Raw genomic sequence first — 25,982 nt, forward strand, 5'->3', positions numbered from 1 at the left:
AAAGACATATACAAATCAAATTCCAGATGGATTTATTTAAATGGGAAATTAAATGTTCAATGTGAAAATTCATTCTGTAGCAGGATATCCAATGGAAACGATACTTTTCTGTTTTTTGCCACTGGTGAGAGAGCTGCCAGAACACAGCCTTGATCTCGCAAGTCATATGTGAGTCTCTGAAGACTTTACAAGTCTAATTTACAAGTTTAAATTCCAACCCAAAGTGTAGAGAGTCTTCATTTCCCTGCATCCTCGCTGCTGTGAACTGAACCTGTGCCCCCCTCAAAATTCGCATGTTGAAACCCTGTCTTAGTCCATTTTCGTGCTGCTGATAAGGACATATCCAAGTCTGGAAAGAAAAAGAGGTTTAATTGGACTTACAGTTCCACATGGCTGGGAGGCCTGAGTCATGGCGGGAGGTGACAAGCACTTCTTACGTGGTGGCGGCAGGAGAAAATGAAAGGGAAGCAAAAGTGGAAACCCCTGATAAACCCATCAGATCTCCTGAGACTTATTCACTATCAGGAGAACAGCACAGGAAAGACCGGCCCCCACAATTCAATTACCTCTGCCTGGGTCCCTCTCATGACATGTGAGAATTCTGGGAGATAAGAACTCAAGTTGAGATTTGAATGGGGACACGGACAAACCATATCAAACCGTAATCTCCAATATAATTGTACTTGGATATAGAGCCTTTGGGATGTATTAGCTCCTAAGGGTGGTACCCTCATGATAGCTTTAGTGCCCTCTTAACAAAAGAGACAGCTTGCTTTCTCTCTCTTTGCTCTCTGCCATGTGAGGGAGCAGCAGGAAGACAGCCATCTGCAAACCAGCAAGCTGACTTTCAGCAGATGCTGCTTCTCCTGGCACCTTGATCTTGGACTTCCTGGCTTCCAGAGCTATGAGAAAGAAATGTTTAAGATTTCCAGCCTGCAAACCCGAAAATGGGCCCTCACCAGAACTGCCTCTCCTGGCACCTTGATCTTGGGCTTCCCAGCCTCCAGAAATGTGAGAAAGAAATGTTTTGAGTTTCCCAGTCGATGAGAATTTGTTAGAACAGAACAAACTGACTAAGACACTCACTAACATGGTATATTACCAATCTCTTAAATTTTGCCAGTCTGATAGGTGAAGTTACTCATCTGTGTACAGCCATTTCTTCTTCTGTGAGTCGCCTGTTCATGTTTCATGCGCATTTTAAACATCAAGTTGCTTTGCATTTTTATTGATTTGTAGAAGGTCTTTATGTATTCTGGAAAGTAATCCTGTATTTTTCATGCTTACTGCTACTCATCCTAATACCTCTGACTGGATTGGTTGGACCCTCATCGGACGCAGCAAGGGACAGGAAGGCAACTCAGGCAGCAATCCATGGCAGGCTGACCAAGAGCCAGTCACACAGGCAGATTCACCAAGTCAGCAGAAGAATTAGCTTTCCCTCCTTCTAGGCTTGGGATTCTCTAACAGCAGAGAGGGCACTAAACAGGAGACATGGGCAATATTCGGTCTGTTTACCTGTGACTACATCATTGGCAGATAGATACAACAGACCTGCAGTCCCCAAGAATGTTTTGAATTTTTTTGTTTTTTTTGAGAGAGGGTCTTGCTCTGTTGCCCAGGCTGGAGTGCAGTGCTATGATCACGGCTGATGCAGCCTTGACCTCCCAGGCCCAAGCAATCCTCCCACCTCAGCCTCCTGGGTAGCTGGGACTGCAGGTGTGCACCACTACACCCAGCTAGGTTTTGCATTTTTTTTTTTTTTGAGATGGAGTCTCACTCTTTGGTACCTGGGCTGGAGTGCAGTGATGTGATCTAGGCTCACTGTCACCTCCACCTCCCGGGTTCAAGTGATTCTCCTGCCTCAGCCTCCCAAGTAGCTGGGACTACAGGCGCATGCCACTATGCCCGGCTAATTTTTTTGTATTTTTTTTTTTAGTAGAGACGGGGCTTCGCCATGTTAGCCAGGATGGTTTCGATTTCCTGACCTCGTGATCTGCTCGCCTCGGCCTCCCAAAGTGCGGGGATTACAGGCGTGAGCCACTGCTCCCGGCCCAGTTTTGTATTTTTATAGAGGTGTGGTTTCACCATGTTGCCCAGGCTGGTCTTGAACTCCTGGGCTCAAACCATCTGCCCACCTGGGCCTCCCAAAGTGCTGAAATGACAGGCATGAGCCACTGCATGCAGCTATCCCAAGAATGTTTGGAGTGTTCAGGGTCAGTGCAGACTCTTGTTAACTCCCTATGTTCATCCCATTATAAGTACACCCCTGGACATTGCACAAACGCTTCTCAAATTCCTCCCCCATCTTACTTGCCTCGTTTGCATGTGGTTTATGGTATTGGCGACACGAGGGTCCTAGAATGAAGGTAATCTGTAACAATAGCTTCACGGTTCCATGTGCTGGAATAGTAACTGCGTTCTAGGCTCAGCCACACTTGTGGTTACGCAAACATCCACACTTTGCAACCTCCTCCACCTTATCTTGTGTGTCTGTCAAGCATCTCCTCAGAGTTCATTGACTTCATTAATTTGATTTCTACTAACTAAGCCGAGATATTTCCGTCTTCTCATAAATAGTTTTACTGTATGGGCCGAATGCAGTGTGTCACGCCTGTAATCCCAGCACTTTGGGTGGCCGAGGGGGACGGATCACCTGAGGTCAGGAGTTCGAGACCAGCCTGGCCAACATGGTAAAATGGTGCCTCTACTAAAAATACAGAAATTAGCTGGGCGTGGTGGCAGGCACCTGTAATCCCAGCTTCTCAGGAGGCTGAGACAAGAGAATTGCTTGAACCTGGGAGGCAGAGGTTGCAGTGAGCTGAGATTGAGCCACTGCATTTCAGCCTGGGGAATGGGACAAGATCCTTGTCTCAAATAAATAAATAAATAAATAAACAAACAAATAAAATAAAGGGCCAGGGGAGGTGGCTCGTGCTTGTAATCCCAGCACTTTGGGAGGCCGAGGCGGATGGATCACGAGGTCAGGAGATCAAGACAATCCTGGCTAACATGGTGAAACCCCGTTGCTGCTAAAAATACAAAAAATTAGCCGAGCGTGGTGGCCTGTGCCTGTAGTCCCAGCTACTTGGGAGGCTGAGGCAGGAGAATGGCGTGAACACAGGAGGCGGAGCTTGCAGTGAGCCGAGATTGCACCACTGCACTCCAGCCTGGGTGACAGAACGAGACTCCATCTCACAAAAAAAAAAAAAAGAAAGAAAAAAAAAGATTCAGCATTATTTTCCAGGGTTAATAAATTTGTTCAAATAACTAAAACCGCATTAAACAAAAATGTCATTGGACAACAAATAAGCAATCCAGACCGATATGGTCCCAGTCATTGTGAAGATGAGAAAACTTCATCTTTATTGCATTTTCCCAGGCAGCGCACTGCACTGTCCTCTTTGAAACACACAGCTCCTGTCCTCCTTTCAAACACATGTCCTCTTTAAAGTAACATACGAACCTTTCAATACAAGCTAAAAAATTATGTCTGAATTCTCACAATTCAATAACAAACACTCAACGTCCAATAAAAATTTATTTTTACAAGAATTTCTGGGAAATGCCACCTAGCTATAAATATAATAGATATATTATGTAACTACACTAGGTAATGACAGTGCTCCCTTCAGCAGCACATGTAATAACAGATAAAAAGATTTAAAAATAAAACATTTAGGATAAAAAAATCCTCTCTTGAAAATGAAAACAGAATTATATTTATATGTATATAACAGGTGTAACAGCCATCACACAACTTCATAAGAACAGTGTCATTTAAAAAATACTTGTATTTCTAAACTAGTGAAATAAATGTAGTAATAATGCCACGCCCGTCATTTTCAAAATAAACAAAATGTATAGTATATATTGGACATGTTAGTGTATACGGAAGGCATGTTAAAAATCACAACTGAATTCTCACAATTCAGTAACAAACACTAAACAGAAAATAAACATTTCTATTTACAAGAATGTAGGGGAACTACCACCTAGCTATACATATAATGGATATATTAGGTCAGTATCATAGATAACAAGAGTGCTCGCTTCGGGAGCACATGTAATAATAGATAAAACGATTTAAAGAGAAAACATTTACGATAAAAAGAATCCTCTCTTAAAAATGAACACTAAATTGTATTTATGTGTATATAACAACCATCAGAGAACTCTATAGGAACAGCATGTTTTCAAAACTACGAAAACTCCAGACTCTTTTAAATCAACCTAGTAATAATTGTATGGCCAACATTTGAAAAATAAACCAATAAAATGTACAGTATCCATTAAACTATCTGTTAAAATCCTATGGCAGTAATTTCATATTTTACAAAGAATTCTGTGACAATCTGAGCGCCTGCTCTGTGCCTTCAAATGCTCTGGACTGTGGCAACCAAGTCCATAGGAAACAGGAACTCCAGCTTCCAGCCCAGGGGAGGCTGGGATTCAGCAACGTGAAAAGGGAGGTTTTGCCGCAGGAAGGGGTGGAACCAGAAACACCCCTGGTTTCTCACTTTCCCTCCACTGACTCCTAGAAGTACCTCCATGGCTCCTAGGAGGAAAACCTGGTCATGGTATTTTGCCCCTTCTAGAAGAGTCCAGCTTCTTCTAGATGATCTGCACAGGAGGCTCCTCTATCCCTTCCTGGTGTCTGGCATTAGCGTCGCGATCAACTTCCTGCTGAAAATTCCCATCTCCCCTGGGCCCAGTGTTCTGGAAGTGAGAGAGAGGATGTCACACTTCAAGGAGGGAGATCTCTAGACAGGAAGGTTATTCCCATCCCACGTCAATCCTAACTAGAGTTCAGAGCAATGTATAAATCCGATTTTATCTCTAACCCTTTATTGTAAACCCTGATTCTGAACCATCATTTTTGATTCTGGTACTCACACTTTCGTGAGCTTGACTCCACAAATCACTTAATATACCCAAGGTCAGCCCCAGTGATCTGCTTCATAGCAAGGACTTTGGGTGGGTCCACCCAGGGAGTAGAGCACCCTTGGAGGACGTGGCTTTGGACTTCATCACACTTGGGGCCTTTTATGTTGCTGAAGATCTAAACTTTTAACCATGCTACAAACATGTCTAACACGACAACCTCAGGAACCAGCAGACCAGATTCCTAATCCCAAACCTTAATCTCTCATGTTTAAGTCTAATGCTTGGTCCTAAATGTGGTTAGCTGCACAAGATGTCAACCAAATCTTCACCGAATCCTTTCCCCAAATCAGTAACTCAAGTGTGTCTACCATAAGGAACCTCCCTGGACCTAGGTAGCATTCTCATTTTTGAGAAAGAGTGTCACTCGTGTCACTCTGTCATCCTGGCTGGAGTTCAGTGGCAGAATCACAGCTCACTGCAGCCCCGACCTATGGGGCTCTGGTGTTCCTTCCGCCTCAGGCTCCTGAGTAGTGGGGACTAGAGGTGCCCACCAGGACGCCCGGCTAATTGTTGTATTTTTTGTGGAGATGGAGTGTCACCATGTTGACCAGGCTTGAAGCCGGATCAAGCAGTTGGGTTCCTCGGATTTTTTGATAGATGAGAATATTCTGCCTTTACCCCGGAGGATATACACGTACCTTCTCTCAGGCCGATGACCTCAGGCCTCCATGTCCCCAGAGCTCTAGGAAATGAGGGTGCGTTCTCGGGCCCACACCCAGTGCTCTGGGTCATAAGCCTGGATCTGGAAAAACACACACCACTTGAGAAGCCAGGGACTCCCCAGGAAGACCCCTCCCTGCCCTCCTCCAGCCTCCAATCCACCCCACCCCTCCCCACCCCCACCTCCTCATATGGCCCCACCTACCTCCTCCATCTCCTCGGGGGAAACCCACGTCCTCCAGCGCATGGAACAGAGGAGCTGGTATCGAAGCTTATGGAACAAGGGTCGCTGGGAGTAGTTCTTCCCGTAGAGGAAGGAGAAGATGTCTTGTTTGGGGGCCTGGTTGTCCTCCTCCATGTCACTGGCCAGGTAGCTGGGGAGAGAGATCAGGTTGCTGCTCAGGGGCCCCACCAGGAGGGACCCCTGCCTGAGGGCAGTTTCCCAGAGAGGAGTGCGGGGAGCGTCCTCAGCTCAGCACCAACAGCCACCCTGCAGAGAGCCCTGCCTTCCTCAGGAGGCCCCGCTGGACAGAGACCTGCTGAGGGCGCCTCTCACACCTTCAGGAAGGAGATGATCCAAGTGGTGGCTGGGAGTGGTGGCCCTCGCCTGGAATCCCAGCACGTTGGGAGTCCAGGCAGGAGGATCACTGGAGGCCAGGAGTTAGAGACCAGTCTGGGTAATATGGCAAGACCCCCACTGAATTGGAAAACAACCCAAGTCTTATCCTAAGGGTGTGTCCTGCCATCCTTACACAAGACAGATGACATCACCTCATCCTAGTCCCCATCCCTGTTCCTCCCACACCCCCTTTCCTTGACATGTATGCACACACCTGTCTTCCCCCTCCATCATAAGTGCCCCCAAGGACAGGAACCTAGTGGTGTGTTTCTGTAAATCATCTCTCACCTACCAAAAGGCCACTAGAGGGCTTTGTTTATCTTGGTGCATGAATTCAACAAGCATGGCTGCGAACTCTCTTCTCATCCTTCCTATTCCCTGGCACATATGATGTACTTCATAATTTTTTGTTGAATAAATGAATACATGAATGAATGAAGGAAAGAAGGAAAGATTTATCTTATAGGCAAATGCCATATAAATTATTCCATAGAGTCAATATAACACGAGTACTTGCAAAACGAAAAGAATTGTGCTGAGTGTTTCAGGAATACTTTGATATTTTGGCTAATTGGGTGGCTCACGTCTGTAATACCAGCACTCTGAGAGGCTGAGGTGAGAACCCAGGAGTTCCAGAACAGCCTGGGTGACATAGCAAAACCTCATCTCTACTAAAAATCATAAAACCTGGCTAGATGTGGTGGCGTGCACCTGTAGTCCCAGCTACTCAGGAGGCTGAGGTGGGAGGATCACTAGAGCCTGGGAGACGGAGGCTGCGGTGAGCTGCTATCGGGCTACTGCACTCCAGCCTGAGGGACAGAGCAAGTCCCTGGTAAAAACAAAAACAAAAACTTTGATATTTTGACAAGACCCTGCCTTCAACAGGGGTCTAGTCTGATGGGTTTGAGGAAAAGGAGGGCAGATAAACGAATCCAAAACGTCACATCATCCTAGGATGTCACTAAAGTGCTGTGGGGATGCAGAAGCTGGAAGATCAGGGAGGCAATGCAAAGGCTGTGGGGTTGAACTGACTTTAAGGAATGGGCCATTCCCTTCAGATCCACATGTGTGCAGGACATCCAGACAGAAAACACAAAATCCAAATGGAGTGGAGGGCATTTGGGAGGAGTGGCAAAAGCAAACAATGAAACATGAAGATGGTAGGCAGGTTTGGTGGTAGAAGGACTGCAGAGAGGGTTGAATTCTCCCTATGGCCCCGGGCCTCCATTTGGAGACAAATCAGCTAAGGAAGTTGTTCAGGTGGGCAGTGAAGGGGTGGGAGCTGTGCTTTGGAAAGCTATTCAGGCAGCACTAGGAAGCCCCCTGGCTTGGGGCAGGACTCGAAGGAAGCCCCAGCAGGGAGTATTTGATGATGGATCCGTGTTATGCGGGGGCGACCTGAATTTCAGCCCCTGTCATGGGAACCTGGAGGAGGAGGATGGAAAATTGCACTTGGTGTTGATATGGGAAGGAGAGAGACGAGAGAACCAGAAATGGCTGCTTGCTTGGGGAGCAGGGTCATGTCCACGGCTTTCCTTTCCCCTTAGGACGGGTTTATGTTTCCTTTTGTTTGATTCTACTATTTGTCAACTGCATTTGTGTTTGTTTTTAGAAAGAACAGACTAAGAACACCATAGTATAATCTTATCGTTTTTATATACAGAGTAAAGAGGAGAAATAGGGTAAAAAAATAGATGGAAGGTTGGAATCCCACTTCGTCCACTGTCCCAGGGTGTGGGATATTGACAGGTGGGAAGCAGCAAACTACTCACAGAGCCAGGAAGAAATGGATGCGTTGGTATTGCCATGAGAAGAGGCCGGCACGGCTAAAATACGCTATGACCATAGCCAGGAGATACTGATGGAGAGAAGGGAACAGAGAGAGACAAAGGTTGGTCACATCCTGGAAGAGGAAGATGGTGGAGATAAGGGAACAGGGGCTGGGGCGCGGTTGTCTATCACAGAAGGAACCTCAGTGTTGGGTGACTATGCTCATTGGGGGCTTGCGGGTGGAGAGTGTTCAAAGTCAGCTGCAAATCCAGGAAGTCGGAGGAAGGGAGGTCTGTGATGGTCCCATGATGATGAGCTCCAATGGGATCACTGGAGGGAGTGTGTCTAGGGTGGCTAATGTCAGGAGGGTCTTGGTGAGCTGGGGTAAAGGACTGTCCCAGAGATCTGAGAGGATAGGGGTCAGGAGTTTCAAGACTGGCCCAGGGCCTGGATTCCAAAGGACCCTGTGCAGAGGCAGCGGCCACCCATCAACTATGCAATAGGCTACCAGAGCCCCGAGGGAGATGCTGACAAATGATGAGAAGACCTAGAATAGCTGGGGGCAGTGACTCACGCCTGGAGTCCCAGCTATTGGAGAGGCTGAGGTGGGAGGATCACTTGAGCCCAGGAGGCTGAGGCTGCAGTGAGCTATGATGGCACCACTGAATTCCAGCCTGGGCAAGAGAACGAGACCCTGTTTCTGAAAAAATAAAAATCAAAACGTGGGAGCCCAAGAGTATGGAATCAGCAGGTGGGAGATGGTAGAGGGAGAGAGGGGAGCAACTGTGGGTTTAGACGCTGCACCCTCCCCCAGGATGTGTGTTAAAACAGGAACACAGTGGAGTGGAGAACAAACTTACCTTGTCTGACACCCTCAGGTTTTTGTCCCAGGCCAGGAATTTTTGAACGACAGGATCCCCTGTGAAAAGAGAGCCTGTGTCAGGGTGAGAAGCGGAACAGGGTTGCTGTGGGAGCAACAGAGCAGAGAGGAGAACTGTGTCCCTCTGGGGGAAGTCTCAGGATTGTGGCCAAGGCTTAGGTGGATGGGAGAAGAGAGAAGAACTTTCACTGGACAAGGAGGGAGGCTTCCGCTCTGAGATTCCCCTGAGGAGAGGCCGAAGGAGGCCTTTGGTGTCAGAGTCTACAGGATGAAGAGCTGTGAATAAGCCATGATGTCCTCCCATCAGACAGGAAGGGACCACCGCAGAAGTCATAATAGAATTCCCATCATTGCTTCCTGAGATAGTCACAGCTGGGTGTGCCCATGGCCTTGTTATCCCCCTCCACGGATGGAGACACTGAGGTTTAGAAAAGTCATCAAGAGACATAGAGTTTCAGAGGGTACAGCTGAAACCAAGCTTGCTTTTATCTTTTATTTTATTTTATTTATTTTATGACAGGGTCTTTCCCTGTCAACCAGGCTGGAGTGCAGTGGTGCAATCATAGCTCATTGCAACTTCAAACTCCTGAGTTCAACAGATCCTCCCGCCTCAGCCTCCCAAAGCGCCAAGATCTCAGGCGTGAGCCACTGCACCTGGCTAGAAACCAAGCCTTCTTATTTCAAGTGCAGACCTTTATTAAGACTAGCCCAATCCTCTATCTCCTAAGCATCCTCCTCCCGCATGGAGCGCTCACCCCCGAGGAGGGCATATTCTTCTTACTGGGAAAGTGTGATTATTGAAAGATTCCACTTTTTTAAAAGAACAGGGTTGGAGGTGCTCTTTGGGGTGTCCTCCTACCAAGCAGCCTGTTGAAGGCCTCGTGGTGCTCAGGGAGCACGGAGGATGCTCGCTTTCGCTTCAGCTTCATCTTGAGCCCACACAGCGTCTCCGCCACCCAGGTGTCCTCGGGCTCAGGGGCGCGCTCCAACTCCAGCTCCTCCTCCAGCTCCTCCTCGGATTCGTCTGACCATTCCATCTTCCTTTTCAGGCCAAGGGATTGAGGCTGGGGGCTGGGATCTACCCAAGGGGCTGAGTGAAGAAACCAGGCCATGGTGTCATGTTTCTGCCATTGATCACCTTAGACGCCCCGACCCAGGAACCTCAAACTACTCTTCCATCCTCCCCAGCCTCGCAGACTGTCGGCTTCTCCAAGCCGTGTTTCCACCTTTCTCCTTTGCTGATCCCCATCTCCCTCTCCCTCACCTCCCCATTCTTCCAGCTCACTGTCCTCAAAACATTTCCTCATCACAGATAAGAACTTTCAATTGGAGAAAAACGGAAAACTTCCCTTGAGCTCTGCCTCCTCTCTCTCTCTCTCTCTATTTTTTTTTTTTTTTTGAAATGGAGTCTCCCTCTTGTTGCCCAGACTGGAGTGCAGTGGCGCGATCTCGGTTCACTGCAACCTCCGCCTCCTGGGTTCAAATGATTCTCCTGCCTCAGCCTCTTGAGTAGCTGGGACTACAGGCATGCGCCACCATGCCCAGCTCATTTTTCTATTTGTGGTAGAGACAGGGTTTCATCATGTTAACCAGGATGGTCTCGATCTTCTGACCTCCTGATCCGTCGCCTTGGCCTTCCTCTCTCATCTTTTGAGCGCATCTCCTGACCCCCTTCATTGCTCCCCAGACTTTCTTTCCACGTGGCCATGCTTGGCCCCACTCCCTGCACCCTCCTTCCCGATCCTTGGCTTCCTGAGTCCCTCCTTTCTTTCCCACACACCCTACTGAGGTGCTCCAGGTTCTCAGTAACTGGCCCCCTTCCCTCTCCTCAGTCAGTCATCTCCCATCGCTTCTCCCTCCAGTCACCTCACCTGATGGTCCTGGCACTTCATCATCCACCACCACCTCGGGGGACCGCACTGATGTGCTAGGCTGGGGGCTCTCCTCCTCAAATGGGGGGTGCGCTTGACCACTGGCCATAATCTCTCTCAAACGCTTTGTTTCTGTCCACAGAACCTAGTCCCTGTTCTGTCCAAAGCCTTCTTCCAGACTCCGTTAGGACCCAGAAGAGCGCGTTTCTCTTCTGGAGGCTCGGGAGAAGTTAGGAGTGAAGAGCAGTTCTGAGAAGTTGCTGTTGTCCACCTGAGCTCCCAAGCACCCAGAGTCCGGTCCTTCCAATCAGGAGAGTCGGAATCTATGATGTCATCGGTCGTTCCAACCTGGCAACCAGTTTGAAGAAAAACACATGTAACTGCCAGACTGATCTCTTTTCTTGGAGATCTGGGGTGAACGGTATCTCCTGGCAATGTCCCAACCTCTGAGCATTGTCCAAAAGCATCCTCAGGGTCTCCGCATTCCTCTTTTCCCTGTGCCAGCAGAGGTTGTGTCCTCCCCACTCTAAACTTGAGGGATGTTGGGCTGTCCTCCCCACTTCTCCTTCCCATTTCAGAGTCCAGTCTGTTGAGAGAGGGAGGAAGGTGGAAGGAAATTTAGGGTAAGCAGAATGATGAGAACTTCCAAGAGTGAGATTAACATATACAGGAGATCCCGGGTACATTGACTTGTTGAATGGAGACGTTACGTCCAAGTACTCAATGTGGCAAAGCGTTTTTGCTGAATGTTTACTGATATTCACTATCCTGGATCCTATACTAGGGGAACACGCATCCTTTGCTCTCAGGCATCTTTGAGTCCGAGAGACATTTTGAGTAATGAAAATCATAGGAGACTGTCCATGGGTTCGTAGAGATCTTCAGTGGTGTCCACAAGTTCAGGGCATCCATGGATCACCTAAAGCCTTCCCCTCCAGTTCAGCTAAGGAACTCTGGTCTATATATCAACTATTACAACATATCTATTTCACTTGACCCCAAAATTTTCCTACTGTTTATGTATTTTATGAATAAAATATCCTGTGTATAAAAAGACTAAGGGGAAAAATCTCAGCCAGGCCCAGGGGCTCCTGCTCATAATCTCCCTCCTTTGGGAGGCCAAGGCAGAAGCGTCACTTGAGGTTAGGAGTTCAAGATTTGTCTGGGCAACATAGCAAAACCTCATCTCTACAAAATATAAACAAAGTAATCAGAAATCGTGGCACACACCTGTGGTCCCAGTACTTGGGAGGCTGAGGCAGGAGGATTGCTTCAGCCCAGGTGTTTGAGGCTGCAGTGAGCTATGATTGCACCACTGCACACCAGCCTGGAGGACAGAGTGAGACTCAGTCTCAAAAATATTTTTTTAAGAACAAATAAAAATAGAAGAGCTGGATACTATCTCAGATACCATCCAAAGAACCTGTGAGTTCTGGCACAGCTTCCTAATGGGCTCCTAGGAGTCTCTCGCTGATGGGAAAGGCACAACTGAATGAAGAGGCAGATCCCATCGCTGTGGAAGTCCAACTGTTAGGAAACTCTGCTTACGTTGAGCGGACCTTCGCATTCACGATGCTTTCAACCATCAGAACCGGTTGGATCCTTTTACAACAAAACAGAAAATCATCTTTCTCTCCTATTTAATAGGCTTTCAAACATTAGAAGATCAATATTCTGTTGCCATTAACATTTCTCTTCTGTACCACATAAAGTTCTGATTAATCACTCTTCGAGCCAGTTTTGCATATTCGTCTGTCTTCTAGGCACCTTCTGTAGACAGGCTACAATAAGGCAGCCATCTTAAATTATGTGAATACATTGTCTAAAAATGAGCTAAACAGTCCAGGTTTCATCTGATATGTTCAGGGAAAAACAAAACCGTCACTTCTCCCCTTCTCTTTTCCTTCAGTGATGCAGGTGAATACAACAATGGCTGTAGGTATGCACCAAAAACATCATTAGAGTGAAACAGAAGGGCTTTATTGGCTGAGCATGGTGGGTTATGCCTGTCATCCCTACACTTTGGGAGGCAAAGGCTGGAGAATCACTTGAACCCAGGAGTTGGAGACGAGTCTGAGTAACGTTGTGAGACTCCGTCGCTCCAAAAACATTTAACATCAGCCTGGTGTGGTGGCACACACCTGTAGTCCCAGCTCGTTCAGAGGCTGAGTTTGGAGGAAAAGAAGTGCTTTGCAAATACCAGCCTTTCAGCCTAAGGATCTCAACTAGGAACATTAAGATACAGATGCCAGGACCCAGCCCCACAGATTCTAATTCCAAAGGACTGAAGTGGGGGCTGATTTAACTTCATCACTGGAGTCCATTCAGATTTGGAACTCTCTGGGTGGGGCAGCGCAACAGAGATCCCAAAGAAAGCAAAATCACTCTCAAATGAAATGAGCAGGAAAGATTTTTTGAGCGAGGTAAGTAAGACCTGGGCCTCACACGGGAGGGCTGTCACCAGGCTTTGTATCCTTGGCTTAGTGGGAACTTCTGAAGCAGCCTCCAAGGCCCCTGTATGCTGGTCGACAAGCCCCCTAACATTGGCTCACAACTGTAATTCCAGCACTTTGGGAGGCCAAGGCAGGAGGATTGCTTGAGCGCAGGAGTGCAAGACCAGCCTGGGCAACTTGGCGAAACCCTGTCTCCACCAAAGTAGAAAAAACTAGCTGGGTGTGGTGGCGCCTGCCTGTACTGTCAGCTACTTGGGAGGCTGAAGTGGGAGGATCATTTGAGCCTGGGAGGCGAAGGCTGCAGTGAACCGAGTTAGCGCCACTGCACTCAAGCCTGGGTGACAGAGTGAGACCGCATCTCAATTAAAAGAAGAAACCCTAAAAATTTTAACTGAGAATATAAAAGAACTGAATAGAGACTTACAAAATGTCTAAATGATGTTTCAATATGGTAAAGCTGTACATTCAATCCAAATGAATTTAGGAATTTAATGCAATTGCAATCAAAATCTCAGAGAGCTTTTCCCCCCGCAGATGTTGACAAAACAATGTAAAAGTTCATCTAGAGAAGTGAGTACTTAAGGAACCTTCACAAAAGAAGAATGAGAGGGAATGTCCACTGCCAGACACCAAAATGTGTTCTAAAGTGAAAGTGTTACAACAGAATGTTGCTAGCGTCACTCCAGCCAAAAAACCTCAAGTGCTTTAAGGGCTTGGGCAAGTATCTTGCTCTAAGATAGGCCTGACTTTGTGAGCTGCCTAAAGGCATGAAAATTCACAATTTTCAAAGACACTTCTGACCAAAACCAAAACAAGACCAAACACAAATCTGGATCTGGAGGCCTGAAACGGGTTACAGTGTCCCAGTTTATGATCCTTGATACAATAAAGAGAATAGAAAGTTCAGAATAAACCCAAGTTTCTATAGGAATGAATTAAATGCTGTCACGGCATATCCCAGTAGGGAAAGTAGAGATTATGCCGCAAGTGGTGCTAGGACAACTAGTTCATTATTTGGAAAATAGAAAGACATATACAAATCAAATTCCAGATGGATTTATTTAAATGGGAAATTAAATGTTCAATGTGAAAATTCATTCTGTAGCAGGATATCCAACGGAAATGATACTTTTCTGTTTTTTGCCACTGGTGAGAGAGCTGCCAGAACACACCCTTGATCTCGCAAGTCATATGTGAGTCTCTGAAGACTTTACAAGTCTAATTTACAAGTTTAAATTCTAACCCAAAGCATAGAGAGTCTTCATTTCCCTGCATCCTCGCTGCTGTGAACTTGAACTGAATCTGTGCCCCCCTCAAAATTCGTATGTTGAAACCCTGTCTTAGTCCGTTTTCGTGCTGCTGATAAGGACATATCCAAGTCTGGAAAGAAAAAGAGGTTTAATTGGACTTACAGTTCCACATGGCTGGGAGGCCTGAGTCATGGCGGGAGGTGACAAGCACTTCTTACGTGGTGGCGGCAGGAGAAAATGAAAGGGAAGCAAAAGTGGAAACCCCTGATAAACCCATCAGATCTCCTGAGACTTATTCACTATCAGGAGAATAGCACAGGAAAGACCGGCCCCCACAATTCAATTACCTCTGCCTGGGTCCCTCTCATGACATGTGGGAATTCTGGGAGATAAGAACTCAAGTTGAGATTTGAATGGGGACACGGACAAACCATATCAAACCATAATCTCCAATATAATTGTACTTGGATATAGAGCCTTTGGGATGTATTAGCTCCTAAGGGTGGTACCCTCATGATAGCTTTAGTGCCCTTTTAACAAAAGAGACAGCTTGCTTTCTCTCTCTTTGCTCTCTGCCATGTGAGGGAGCAGCAGGAAGACAGCCATCTGCAAACCAGCAAGCTGACTTTCAGCAGATGCTGCTTCTCCTGGCACCTTGATCTTGGACTTCCTGGCCTCCAGAACTATGAGAAAGAAATGTTTAAGATTTCCAGCCTGCAAACCAGCAAATGGGCCCTCACCAGAACTGCCTCTCCTGGCACCTTGATCTTGGGCTTCCCAGCCTCCAGAAATGTGAGAAAGAAATGTTTTGAGTTTCCCAGTCGATGAGAATTTGTTAGAACAGAACAAACTGACTAAGACACTCACTAACAGGGTATATTACCAATCTCTTAAATTTTGCCCGTCTGATAGGTGAAGTTACTCATCTGTGTACAGCCATTTCTTCTTCTGTGAGTCTCCTGTTCATGTTTCATGCGCATTTTAAACATCAAGTTGCTTTGCATTTTTATTGATTTATAGAAGGTCTTTACGTATTCTGGAAAGTAATCCTGTATTTTTCATGCTTACTGCTACTCATCCTGATACCTCTGAGTGGATTGGTTGGACCCTCATCGGACGCAGCAAGGGACAGGAAGGCAACTCAGGCAGCAATCCATGGCAGGCTGACCAAGAGCCAGTCACACAGGCAGATTCACCAAGTCAGCAGAAGAATTAGCTTTCCCTCCTTCTAGGCTTGGGATTCTCTAACAGCAGAGAGGGCACTAAACAGGAGATATGGGCAATATTCGGTCTGTTTACCTGTGACTACATCATTGGCAGATAGATACAGCAGACCTGCAGTCCCCAAGAATGTTTTGAATTTTTTTTTTTTTTTGAGAGAGGGTCTTGCTCTGTTGCCCAGGCTGGAGTGCAGTGCTATGATCACGGCTGATGCAGCCCTGACCTCCCAGGCCCAAGCAATCCTCCCATCTCAGCCTCCTGGGTAGCTGGGACTGCAGGTGTGCACCACTACACCCAGCTAGGTTTTGTATTTATTTATTTATTTTGTTTTTGAGATGGAGTCTCACTCTGTGGTACCCAGGCTGGAGTGCAGTGGTGTGATCTAGGCTCACTGTCACCTCCACCTCCCAGGTTCAAGTGATTCTCCTGCCTCAGCCTCCCAAGTAGCTGGGACTACAGGCGCATGCCACTATGCCCGGCTAATTTTTTTATATATATATTTTTTTTAGTAGAGACGGGGCTTCGCCATGTTAGCCAGGATGGTTTCGATTTCCTGACCTCGTGATCTGCTCGCCTCGGCCTCCCAAAGTGCGGGGATTACAGCCGTGAGCCACTGCTCCCGGCCCAGTTTTGTATTTTTATAGAGGTGTGGTTTCACCATGTTGCCCAGGCTGGTCTTGAACTCCTGGGCTCAAACCATCTGCCCACCTGGGCCTCCCAAAGTGCTGAAATGACAGGCATGAGCCACTGCATGCAGCCATCCCAAGAATGTTTGGAGTGTTCAGGGTCAGTGCAGACTCTTGTTAACTCCCTGTGTTCATCCCATTATAAGTACACCCCTGGACATTGCACAAACGCTTCTCAAATTCCTCCCACATCTTACTTGCCTCGTTTGCATGTGGTTTATGGTACTGGCGACACGAGGGTCCTAGAATGAAGGTCATCTGTAACAATAGCTTCACGGTTCCATGTGCTGGAATAGTAACTGCGTTCTAGGCTCAGCCACACTTGTGGTTACGCAAACATCCACACTTTGCAACCTCCTCCACATTATCTTGTGTGTTGTCAAGCATCTCCTCAGAGTTCATTGATTTCATTAATTTGATTTCTACTAACTAACCCGAGATATTTGCATCTTCTCATAAATAGTTTTACTGTATAGGCCGAATGCAGTGTGTCACGCTTGTAATCCCAGCACTTTGGGTGGCCGAGGGGGACCGATCACCTGAGGTCAGGAGTTCGAGACCAGCCTGGCCAACATGGTAAAATGGTGCCTCTACTAAAAATACAGAAATTAGCTGGGCGTGGTGGCAGGCACCTGTAATCCCAGCTTCTCAGGAGGCTGAGACAAGAGAATTGCTTGAACCTGGGAGGCGGAGGTTGCAGTGAGCTGAGATTGAGCCACTGCATTTCAGCCTGGGGAATGGGACAAGATCCTTGTCTCAAATAAATAAATAAATAAATAAATAAATAAATAAATAAATAAAATAAAGGGCCAGGGGAGGTGGCTCGTGCGTGTAATCCCAGCACTTTGGGAAGCCGAGGCGGATGGATCACGAGGTCAGGAGATCAAGACCATCCTGGCTAACATGGTGAAACCCCGTTTCTGCTAAAAATACAAAAAATTAGCCGAGCGTGGTGGCCTGTGCCTGTAGTCCCAGCTACTTGGGAGGCTGAGGCAGGAGAATGGTGTGTACATAGGAGGCGGAGCTTGCAGTGAGCCGAGATAGCACCACTGCACTCCAGCCTGGGTGACAGACCGAGACTCCATCTCAAAAAAAAAAAAAAAAAAAAAAGAAAGAAAAAAAAAGATTCAGCATTATTTTCCAGGGTTAATAAATCTGTTCAAATAACTAAAACCGCATTAAACAAAAATGTCATTGGACAACAAATAAGCAATCCAGACCGATATGGTCCCAGTCATTGTGAAGATGAGAAAACTTCATCTTTATTGCATTTTCCCAGGCAGCGCACTGCACTGTCCTCTTTGAAACACACAGCTCCGGTCCTCCTTTCAAACACATGTCCTCTTTAAAGTAACATACGAACCTTTCAATACAAGCTAAAAAATTATGTCTGAATTCTCACAATTCAATAACAAACACTCAACGTCCAATAAAAATTTATTTTTACAAGAATTTCTGGGAAATGCCACCTAGCTATAAATCTAATAGATATATTATGTAACTACTCTAGGTAATGACAGTGCTCCCTTCAGCAGCACATGTAATAACAGATAAAAAGATTTAAAAATAAAACATTTAGGATAAAAAGAATCCTCTCTTAAAAATGAAAACAGAATTATATTTATATGTATATAACAGGTGTAACAGCCATCATACAACTTCATAAGAACAGTGTCATTTAAAAAATACTTGTATTTCTAAACTAGTGAAATAAATGTAGTAATAATGCCACGCCCGTCATTTTCAAAATAAACAAACAAAATGTATAGTATATATTGGACATGTTAGTATATACGGAAGGCATGTTAAAAATCACAACTGAATTCTCACAATTCAGTAACAAACACTAAACAGAAAATAAACATTTCTATTTACAAGAATGTAGGGGAACTACCACCTAGCTATACATATAATGGATATATTAGGTCAGTATCATAGATAACAAGAGTGCTCGCTTCGGGAGCACATGTAATAATAGATAAAACGATTTAAAGAGAAAACATTTATGATAAAAAGAATCGTCTCTTAAAAATGAACACTAAATTATATTTATGTGTCTATAACAACCATCAGAGAACTCTATAGGAACAGCATGTTTTCAAAACTACAAAAACTCCAGACTCTTTTAAATCAACTTAGTAATAATTCTATGGCCAACATTTGAAAAATAAACCAATAAAATGTACAGTATCTATTAAACTATCTCTTAAAATCCTATGGCAGTAATTTCATATTTTACAAAGAATTCTGTGACAATCTGAGCGCCTGCGCTGTGCCTTCAAATGCTCTGGACTGTGGCAACCAAGTCCATAGGAAACAGGAACTCCAGCTTCCAGCCCAGGGGAGGCTGGGATTCAGCAACGTGAAAAGGGAGGTTTTGCCGCAGGAAGGGGTGGAACCAGAAACACCCCTGGTTTCTCACTTTCCCTCCACTGACTCCTAGAAGTACCTCCATGGCTCCTAGGAGGAAAACCTGGTCACGGTATTTTGCCCCTTCTAGAAGAGTCCAGCTTCTTCTAGATGATCTGCACAGGAGGCTCCTCTATCCCTTCCTGGTGTCTGGCATTAGCGTCGCGATCAACTTCCTGCTGAAAATTCCCATCTCCCCTGGGCCCAGTGTTCTGGAAGTGAGAGAGAGGATGTCACACTTCAAGGAGGGAGATCTCTAGACAGGAAGGTTATTCCCATCCCACGTCAATCCTAACTAGAGTTCAGAGCAATGTATAAATCCGATTTTATCTCTAACCCTTTATTGTAAACCCTGATTCTGAACCATCATTTTTGATTCTGGTACTCACACTTTGGTGAGCTTGACTCCACGAATCACTTAATACACCCAAGGTCAGCCCCAGTGATCTGCTTCATAGCAAGGACTTTGGGTGGGTCCACCCAGGGAGTAGAGCACCCTTGGAGGACGTGGCTTTGGACTTCATCACACTTGGGGCCTTTTATGTTGCTGAAGATCTAAACTTTTAACCATGCTACAAACATGTCTAACACGACAACCTCAGGAACCAGCAGACCAGATTCCTAATCCCAAACCTTAATCTCTCATGTTTAAGTCTAATGCTTGGTCCTAAATGTGGTTAGCTGCACAAGATGTCAACCAAATCTTCACCGAATCCTTTCCCCAAATCAGTAACTCAAGTGTGTCTACCATAAGGAACCTCCCTGGACCTAGGTAGCATTCTCATTTTTGAGAAAGAGTGTCACTCGTGTCACTCTGTCATCCTGGCTGGAGTTCAGTGGCAGAATCACAGCTCACTGCAGCCCCGACCTATGGGGCTCTGGTGTTCCTTCCGCCTCAGGCTCCTGAGTAGTGGGGACTAGAGGTGCCCACCAGGACGCCCGGCTAATTGTTGTATTTTTTGTGGAGATGGGGTGTCACCATGTTGACCACGCTTGAGGCCGGATCAAGCAGTTGGGTTCCTCGGATTTTTTGATAGATGAGAATATTCCGCCTTTACCACGGAGGATATACACGTACCTTCTCTCAGGCCGATGACCTCAGGCCTCCATGTCCCCAGAGCTCTAGGAAATGAGGGTGCGTTCTCGGGCCCACACCCAGTGCTCTGGGTCATAAGCCTGGATCTGGAAAAACACACACCACTTGAGAAGCCAGGGACTCCCCAGGAAGACCCCTCCCTGCCCTCCTCCAGCCTCCAATCCACCCCACCCCTCCCCACCCCCACCTCCTCATATGGCCCCACCTACCTCCTCCATCTCCTCGGGGGAAACCCACGTCCTCCAGCGCATGGAACAGAGGAGCTGGTATCGAAGCTTATGGAACAAGGGTCGCTGGGAGTAGTTCTTCCCGTAGAGGAAGGAGAAGATGTCTTGTTTGGGGGCCTGGTTGTCCTCCTCCATGTCACTGGCCAGGTAGCTGGGGAGAGAGATCAGGTTGCTGCTCAGGGGCCCCACCAGGAGGGACCCCTGCCGGAGGGCAGTTTCCCAGAGAGGAGTGCGGGGAGCGTCCTCAGCTCAGCACCAACAGCCACCCTGCAGAGAGCCCTGCCTTCCTCAGGAGGCCCCGCTGGACAGAGACCTGCTAAGGGCGCCTCTCACACCTTCAGGAAGGAGATGATCCAAGTGGTGGCTGGGAGTGGTGGCCCTCGCCTGGAGTCCCAGCACGTTGGGAGTCCAGGCAGGAGGATCACTGGAGGCCAGGAGTTAGAGACCAGTCTGGGTAATATGGCAAGACCCCCACTGAATTGGAAAACAACCCAAGTCTTATCCTAAGGGTGTGTCCTGCCATCCTTACACAAGACAGATGACATCACCTCATCCTAGTCCCCATCCCTGTTCCTCCCACACCCCCTTTCCTTGACGTGTATGCACACACCTGTCTTCCCCCTCCATCATAAGTGCCCCCAAGGACAGGAACCTAGTGGTGTGTTTCTGTAAATCATCTCTCACCTACCAAAAGGCCACTAGAGGGCTTTGTTTATCTTGGTGCATGAATTCAACAAGCATGGCTGTGAACTCTCTTCTCATCCTTCCTATTCCCTGGCACATATGATGTACTTCATAAGGTTTTGTTGAATAAATGAATACATGAATGAATGAAGGAAAGAAGGAAAGATTTATCTTATAGGCAAATGCCATATGAATTATTCCATAGAGTCAATATAACACGGGTACTTGCAAAATGAAAAGAATTGTGCTGAGTGTTTCAGGAATACTTTGATATTTTGGCTAATTGGGTAGCTCACGTCTATAATACCAGCACTCTGAGAGGCTGAGGCGAGAACCCAGGAGTTCCAGAACAGCCTGGGTGACATAGCAAAACCTCATCTCTACTAAAAATCATAAAACCTGGCTAGATGTGGTGGCGTGCACCTGTAGTCCCAGCTACTCAGGAGGCTGAGGTGGGAGGATCACTAGAGCCTGGGAGACGGAGGCTGCAGTGAGCTACGATCAGGCTACTGCACTCCAGCCTGAGGGACAGAGCAAGTCCCTGGTAAAAACAAAAACAAAAACTTTGATATTTTGACAAGACCCTGCCTTCAACAGGGGTCTAGTCTGATGGGTTTGAGGAAAAGGAGGGCAGATAAACGAATCCAAAATGTCACATCATCCTAGGATGTCACTAAAGTGCTGTGGGCATGCAGAAGCTGGAAGATCAGGGAGGCATCGCAAAGGCTGTGGGGTTGAACTGACTTTAAGGAATGGGCCATTCCCTTCAGATCCACACGTGTGCAGGACATCCAGACAGAAAACACAAAATCCAAACGGAGTGGAGGGCATTTGGGAGGAGTGGCGAAAGCAAAGAATGAAACATGAAGATGGTAGGCAGGTTTGGTGGTAGAAGGATTGCAGAGAGGGTTGAATTCGCCCTATGGACCCGGGCCTCCATTTGGAGACAAATCAGCTAAGGAAGTTGTTCAGGTGGGCAGTGAAGGGGTGGGAGCTGTGCTTTGGAAAGCTATTCAGGCAGCACTAGGAAGCCCCCTGGCTTGGGGCAGGACTCGCAGGAAGCCCTAGCAGGGAGTATTTGATGATGGATCCGTGTTATGCGAGGACGACCTGAATTTCAGCCCCTGTCATGGGAACCTGGAGGAGGAGGATGGAAAATTGCACTTGGTGTTGATGTGGGAAGGAGAGAGACGAGAGAACCAGAAATGGCTGCTTGCTTGGGGAGCAGGGTCGTGTCCACGGCTTTCCTTTCCCCTTAGGACGGGTTTACGTTTCCTTTTGTTTGATTCTACTGTTTGTCAACTGCATTTGTGTTTGTTTTTAGAAAGAACAGACTAAGAACACCATAGTATAATCTTATTGTTTTTATATACAGAGTAAAGAGGTGAAATAGGGTCAAAAAATAGATGGAAGGTTGGAATCCCACTTCGTCCACTGTCCCAGGGTGTTGGATATTGACAGGTGGGAAGCAGTAAACTACTCACAGAGCCAGGAAGAAATGGATGCGTTGGTATTGCCATGAGAAGAGGCCGGCACGGCTAAAATATGCTATGACCATAGCCAGGAGATACTGATGGAGAGAAGGGAACAGAGAGAGACAAAAGTTGGTCACATCCTGGAAGAGGAAGATGGTGGAGATAAGGGAACAGGGGCTGGGGCGCGGTTTTCTATCACAGAAGGAACCTCAGTGTTGGGTGACTATGCTCATTGGGGGCTTGTGGGTGGAGAGTGTTCAAAGTCAGCTGCAAATCCAGGAAGTCGGAGGAAGGGAGGTCTGTGATGCTCCCATGGTGATGAGCTCCAATGGGATCACTGGAGGGAGTGTGTCTAGGGTGGCTAATGTCAGGAGGGTCTTGGTGAGCTGGGGCAAAGGACTGTCCCAAAGGTCTGAGAGGATAGGGGTCAGGAGTTTCAAGACTGGCCCAGGGCCTGGATTCCAAAGGACCCTGTGCAGAGGCAGCGGCCACCCATCAACTATGCAATAGGCTACCAGAGCCCCGAGGGAGATGCTGACAAATGATGAGGAGACCTAGAATAGCTGGGGGCGGTGACTGACGCCTGGAGTCCCAGCTATTGGAGAGGCTGAGGCGGGAGGATCACTTGAGCCCAGGAGGCTGAGGCTGCAGTGAGCTATGATGGCACCACTGCATTCCAGCCTGGGCAACAGAACGAGACCCTGTTTCTGATAAAAGAAAAATCAAAACGTGGGTGCCCAAGAGTATGGAATCAGCAGGTGGGAGATGGTAGAGGGAGAGAGGAGAGCAACTGTGGGTTTAGACGCTGCACCCTCCCCCAGGATGTGTGTTAAAACAGGAACACAGTGGAGTGGAGAACAAACTTACCTTGTCTGACACCCTCAGGTCTTTGTCCCAGGCCAGGAATTTTTGAACGACAGGATCCCCTGTGAAAAGAGAGCCTGTGTCAGGGTGAGAAGCAGAACAGGGTTGCTGTGGGAGCAACAGAGCAGAGAGGAGAACTGTGTCCCTCTGGGGGAAGTCTCAGGATTGTGGCCAAGGCTTAGGTGGATGGGAGAAGAGAGAAGAACTTTCACTGGACAAGGATGGAGGCTTCCGCTCTGAGATTCCCCTGAGGAGAGGCCGAAGGAGGCCTTTGGTGTCAGAGTCTACAGGATGAAGAGCTGTGAATAAGCCATGATGTCCTCCCATCAGACAGGAAGGGACCACCGCAGAAGTCATAACAGAATTCCCATCATTGCTTCCTGGGATAGTCACAGCTGGGTGTGCCCATGGCCTTGTTATCCCCCTCCACGGATGGAGACACTCAGGTTTAGAAAAGTCATGAAGAGACAGAGTTTCAGAGGGTACAGCTGAAACCAAGCTTTCTTTTATCTTTTATTTTATTTTATTTATTTTATGACAGGGTCTTTCCCTGTCAACCAGGCTGGAGTGCAGTGGTGCAATCATAACTCATTGCAACTTCAAACTCCTGAGTTCAACAGATCCTCCCGCCTCAGCCTCCCAAAGTGCCAAGATCTCAGGCATGAGCCACTGCACCTGGCTAGAAACCAAGCCTTCTTATTTCAAGTGCAGACCTTTATTAAGACTAGCCCAATCCTCTATCTCCTAAGCATCCTCCTCCCGCATGGAGCGCTCACCCCCCAGGAGGGCATATTCTTCTTACTGGGAAAGTGTGATTATTGAAAGAGTCCACTTTTTTAAAAGAACAGGGTTGGAGGTGCTCTTTGGGGTATCCTCCTACCAAGCAGCCTGTTGAAGGCCTCGTGGTGCTCAGGGAGCACGGAGGATGCTCGCTTTCGCTTCAGCTTCATCTTGAGCCCACACAGCGTCTCCGCCACCCAGGTGTCCTCGGGCTCAGGGGCACGCTCCAACTCCAGCTCCTCCTCCAGCTCCTCCTCGGATTCGTCTGACCATTCCATCTTCCTTTTCAGGCCAAGGGATTGAGGCTGGGGGCTGGGATCTACCCAAGGGGCTGAGTGAAGAAACCAGGCCATGGTGTCACGTTTCTGCCATTGATCACCTTAGACGCCCCGACCCAGGAACCTCAAACTACTCTTCCATCCTCCCCAGCCTCGCAGACTGTCAGCTTCTCCAAGCCATGTTTCCACCTTTCTCTTTTGCTGATCCCCATCTGCCTCTCCCTCACCTCCCCATTCTTCCAGCTCTCTGTCCTCGAAACATTTCCTCATCACAGATAAGAAATTTCAATTGGAGAAAAACGGAAAGGTTCCCTTGAGCTCTGTCTCCTCTCTCTCTCTCTCCCTCTTTTTTTTTTTTTTTTTTTTTTTTTTTTTTTTTTTTTTTTTTTTTGAGATGGAGTCTGCCTCTTGTTGCCCAGACTGGAGTGCAGTGGCGCAATCTCGGTTCACTGCAACCTCCGCCTCCTTGGTTCAAATGATTCTCCTGCCTCAGCCTCTTGAGTAGCTGGGACTACAGGCATGCGCCACCATGCCCAGCTCATTTTTGTATTTGTGGTAGAGACAGGGTTTCATCATGTTAACCAGGATGGTCTCGATCTTCTGACCTCGTGATCCATCCGCCTTGGCCTTCCTCTCTCATCTTCTGAGGGCATCTCCTGACCCCCTTCATTGCTCCTCAGACTTTCTTTCCACGTGGCCATGCTTGGCCCCACTCCCTGCACCCTCCTTCCCCGATCCTTGGCTTCCTGAGTCCCTCCTTTCTTTCCCACACACCCTACTCAGGTGCTCCAGGTTCCCAGTAACTGGCCCCCTTCCCTCTCCTCAGTCAATCATCTCCCATCGCTTCTCCCTCCAGTCACCTCACCTGATGGTCCTGGCACTTCATCATCCACCACCACCTCGGGGGACCGCACTGATGTGCTAGGCTGGGGGCTCTCCTCCTCAAACGGGGGGTGCGCTTGACCACTGGCCATAATCTCTCCTAAACGCTTTATTTCTGTCCACAGAACCTAGTCCCTGTTCTGTCCAAAGCCTTCTTCCGGACTCCGTTAGGATCCAGAAGAGCGCGTTTCTCTTCTGGAGGCTCGGGAGAAGTTAGGAGTGAAGAGCAGTTCTGAGAAGTTGCTGTTGTCCACCTGAGCTCCCAAGCACCCAGAGTCCGGTCCTTCCAATCAGGAGAGTCGGAATCTCTGATGTCATCGGTCGTTCCAACCTGGCAACCAGTTTGAAGAAAAACACATGTAACTGCCAGACTGATCTCTTTTCTTGGAGATCTGGGGTGAACGGTATCTCCTGGCAATGTCCCAACCTCTGAGCATTGTCCAAAAGCATCCTCAGGGTCTCCGCATTCCTCTTTTCCCTGTCCCAGCAGAGGCTGTGTCCTCTCCACTCTAAACTTGAGGGATGTTGGGCTCTCCTCCCCACTTCTCCTTCCCATTTCAGAGTCCAGTCTGGTGAGAGAGGGAGGAAGGTGGAAGGAAATTTAGGGTAAGCAGAATGATGAGACCTTCCAAGAGTGAGGTTAACATATACAGGAGATCCCGGGTACATTGACTTGTTGAATAGAGACGTTACGTCGAAGTACTCAATGTGGCAAAGCGTTTTTGCTGAATGTTTACTGTTATTCACTATCCTGGATCCTATACTAGGGGAACACGCATCCTTTGCTCTCAGGCATCTTTGAGTCCGAGAGACATTTTGAGTAATGAAAATCATAGGAGACTGTCCATGGGTTCGTACAGATCTTCAATGGTGTCCACAAGTTCAGGGCATCCATGGATCACCTAAAGCCTTCCCCTCCAGTTCAGCTAA

The 25,982-nt window shown here is 47.5% G+C and overlaps 1 protein-coding gene across 5 annotated transcripts; it reads right to left on the bottom strand.

Moving 5' to 3' along the window:
• Window positions 1-15: 15 nt before the first annotated feature.
• Window positions 16-25,324, bottom strand: LOC129016950 (speedy protein E4). 5 transcript variants are annotated; one of them, XM_063657062.1, is made up of 8 exons: window positions 25,036-25,152; window positions 23,993-24,223; window positions 9,736-9,966; window positions 8,857-8,915; window positions 7,999-8,084; window positions 5,813-5,981; window positions 5,586-5,689; window positions 3,349-4,719 (listed from the first exon to the last, which is right to left on the bottom strand). In XM_063657062.1, exons 1-7 carry the CDS (start codon window positions 25,142-25,144, stop codon window positions 5,630-5,632), a joined length of 945 nt encoding a protein of 314 aa, XP_063513132.1. In that variant the 5' UTR covers window positions 25,145-25,152; the 3' UTR covers window positions 3,349-4,719; window positions 5,586-5,629. The 5 variants fall into 5 exon arrangements, 4 of the variants coding, with proteins under 4 accessions (XP_063513131.1, XP_054312785.2, XP_063513132.1 ...); XR_010124782.1 differs by lacking the exons at window positions 3,349-4,719; window positions 5,586-5,689; window positions 5,813-5,981; ... (1 more) ...; window positions 8,857-8,915; window positions 9,736-9,966 and adding exons at window positions 14,242-14,580; window positions 18,807-18,978; window positions 19,845-19,948; ... (1 more) ...; window positions 22,258-22,343; window positions 23,116-23,174 and having other exon boundaries at window positions 25,036-25,324; XM_063657061.1 differs by lacking the exons at window positions 3,349-4,719; window positions 23,993-24,223; window positions 25,036-25,152 and adding exons at window positions 16-349; window positions 10,748-11,333.
• Window positions 25,325-25,982: the final 658 nt, after the last annotated feature.

Source organism: Pongo pygmaeus, chromosome 19 (genome assembly GCF_028885625.2).
Source record: "Pongo pygmaeus isolate AG05252 chromosome 19, NHGRI_mPonPyg2-v2.0_pri, whole genome shotgun sequence".
Classification (NCBI taxonomy): domain Eukaryota; kingdom Metazoa; phylum Chordata; class Mammalia; order Primates; family Hominidae; genus Pongo; species Pongo pygmaeus.

Coding starts and splice junctions, on each gene's coding strand:
- LOC129016950 (XM_063657062.1), bottom strand. CDS start 25,144: ATGGCCAGTGGTCAAGCGCACCCCCCGTTTGAGGAGGAGAGCCCCCAG. Junction 8,916..9,735: donor GGCCTTCAACAGGCTGCTTG/GTAGGAGGACAC, acceptor CTCTTTTCACAG/GGGATCCTGTCGTTCAAAAA. Junction 5,982..7,998: donor ATCCATTTCTTCCTGGCTCT/GTGAGTAGTTTG, acceptor CTCTCTCCCCAG/CTACCTGGCCAGTGACATGG.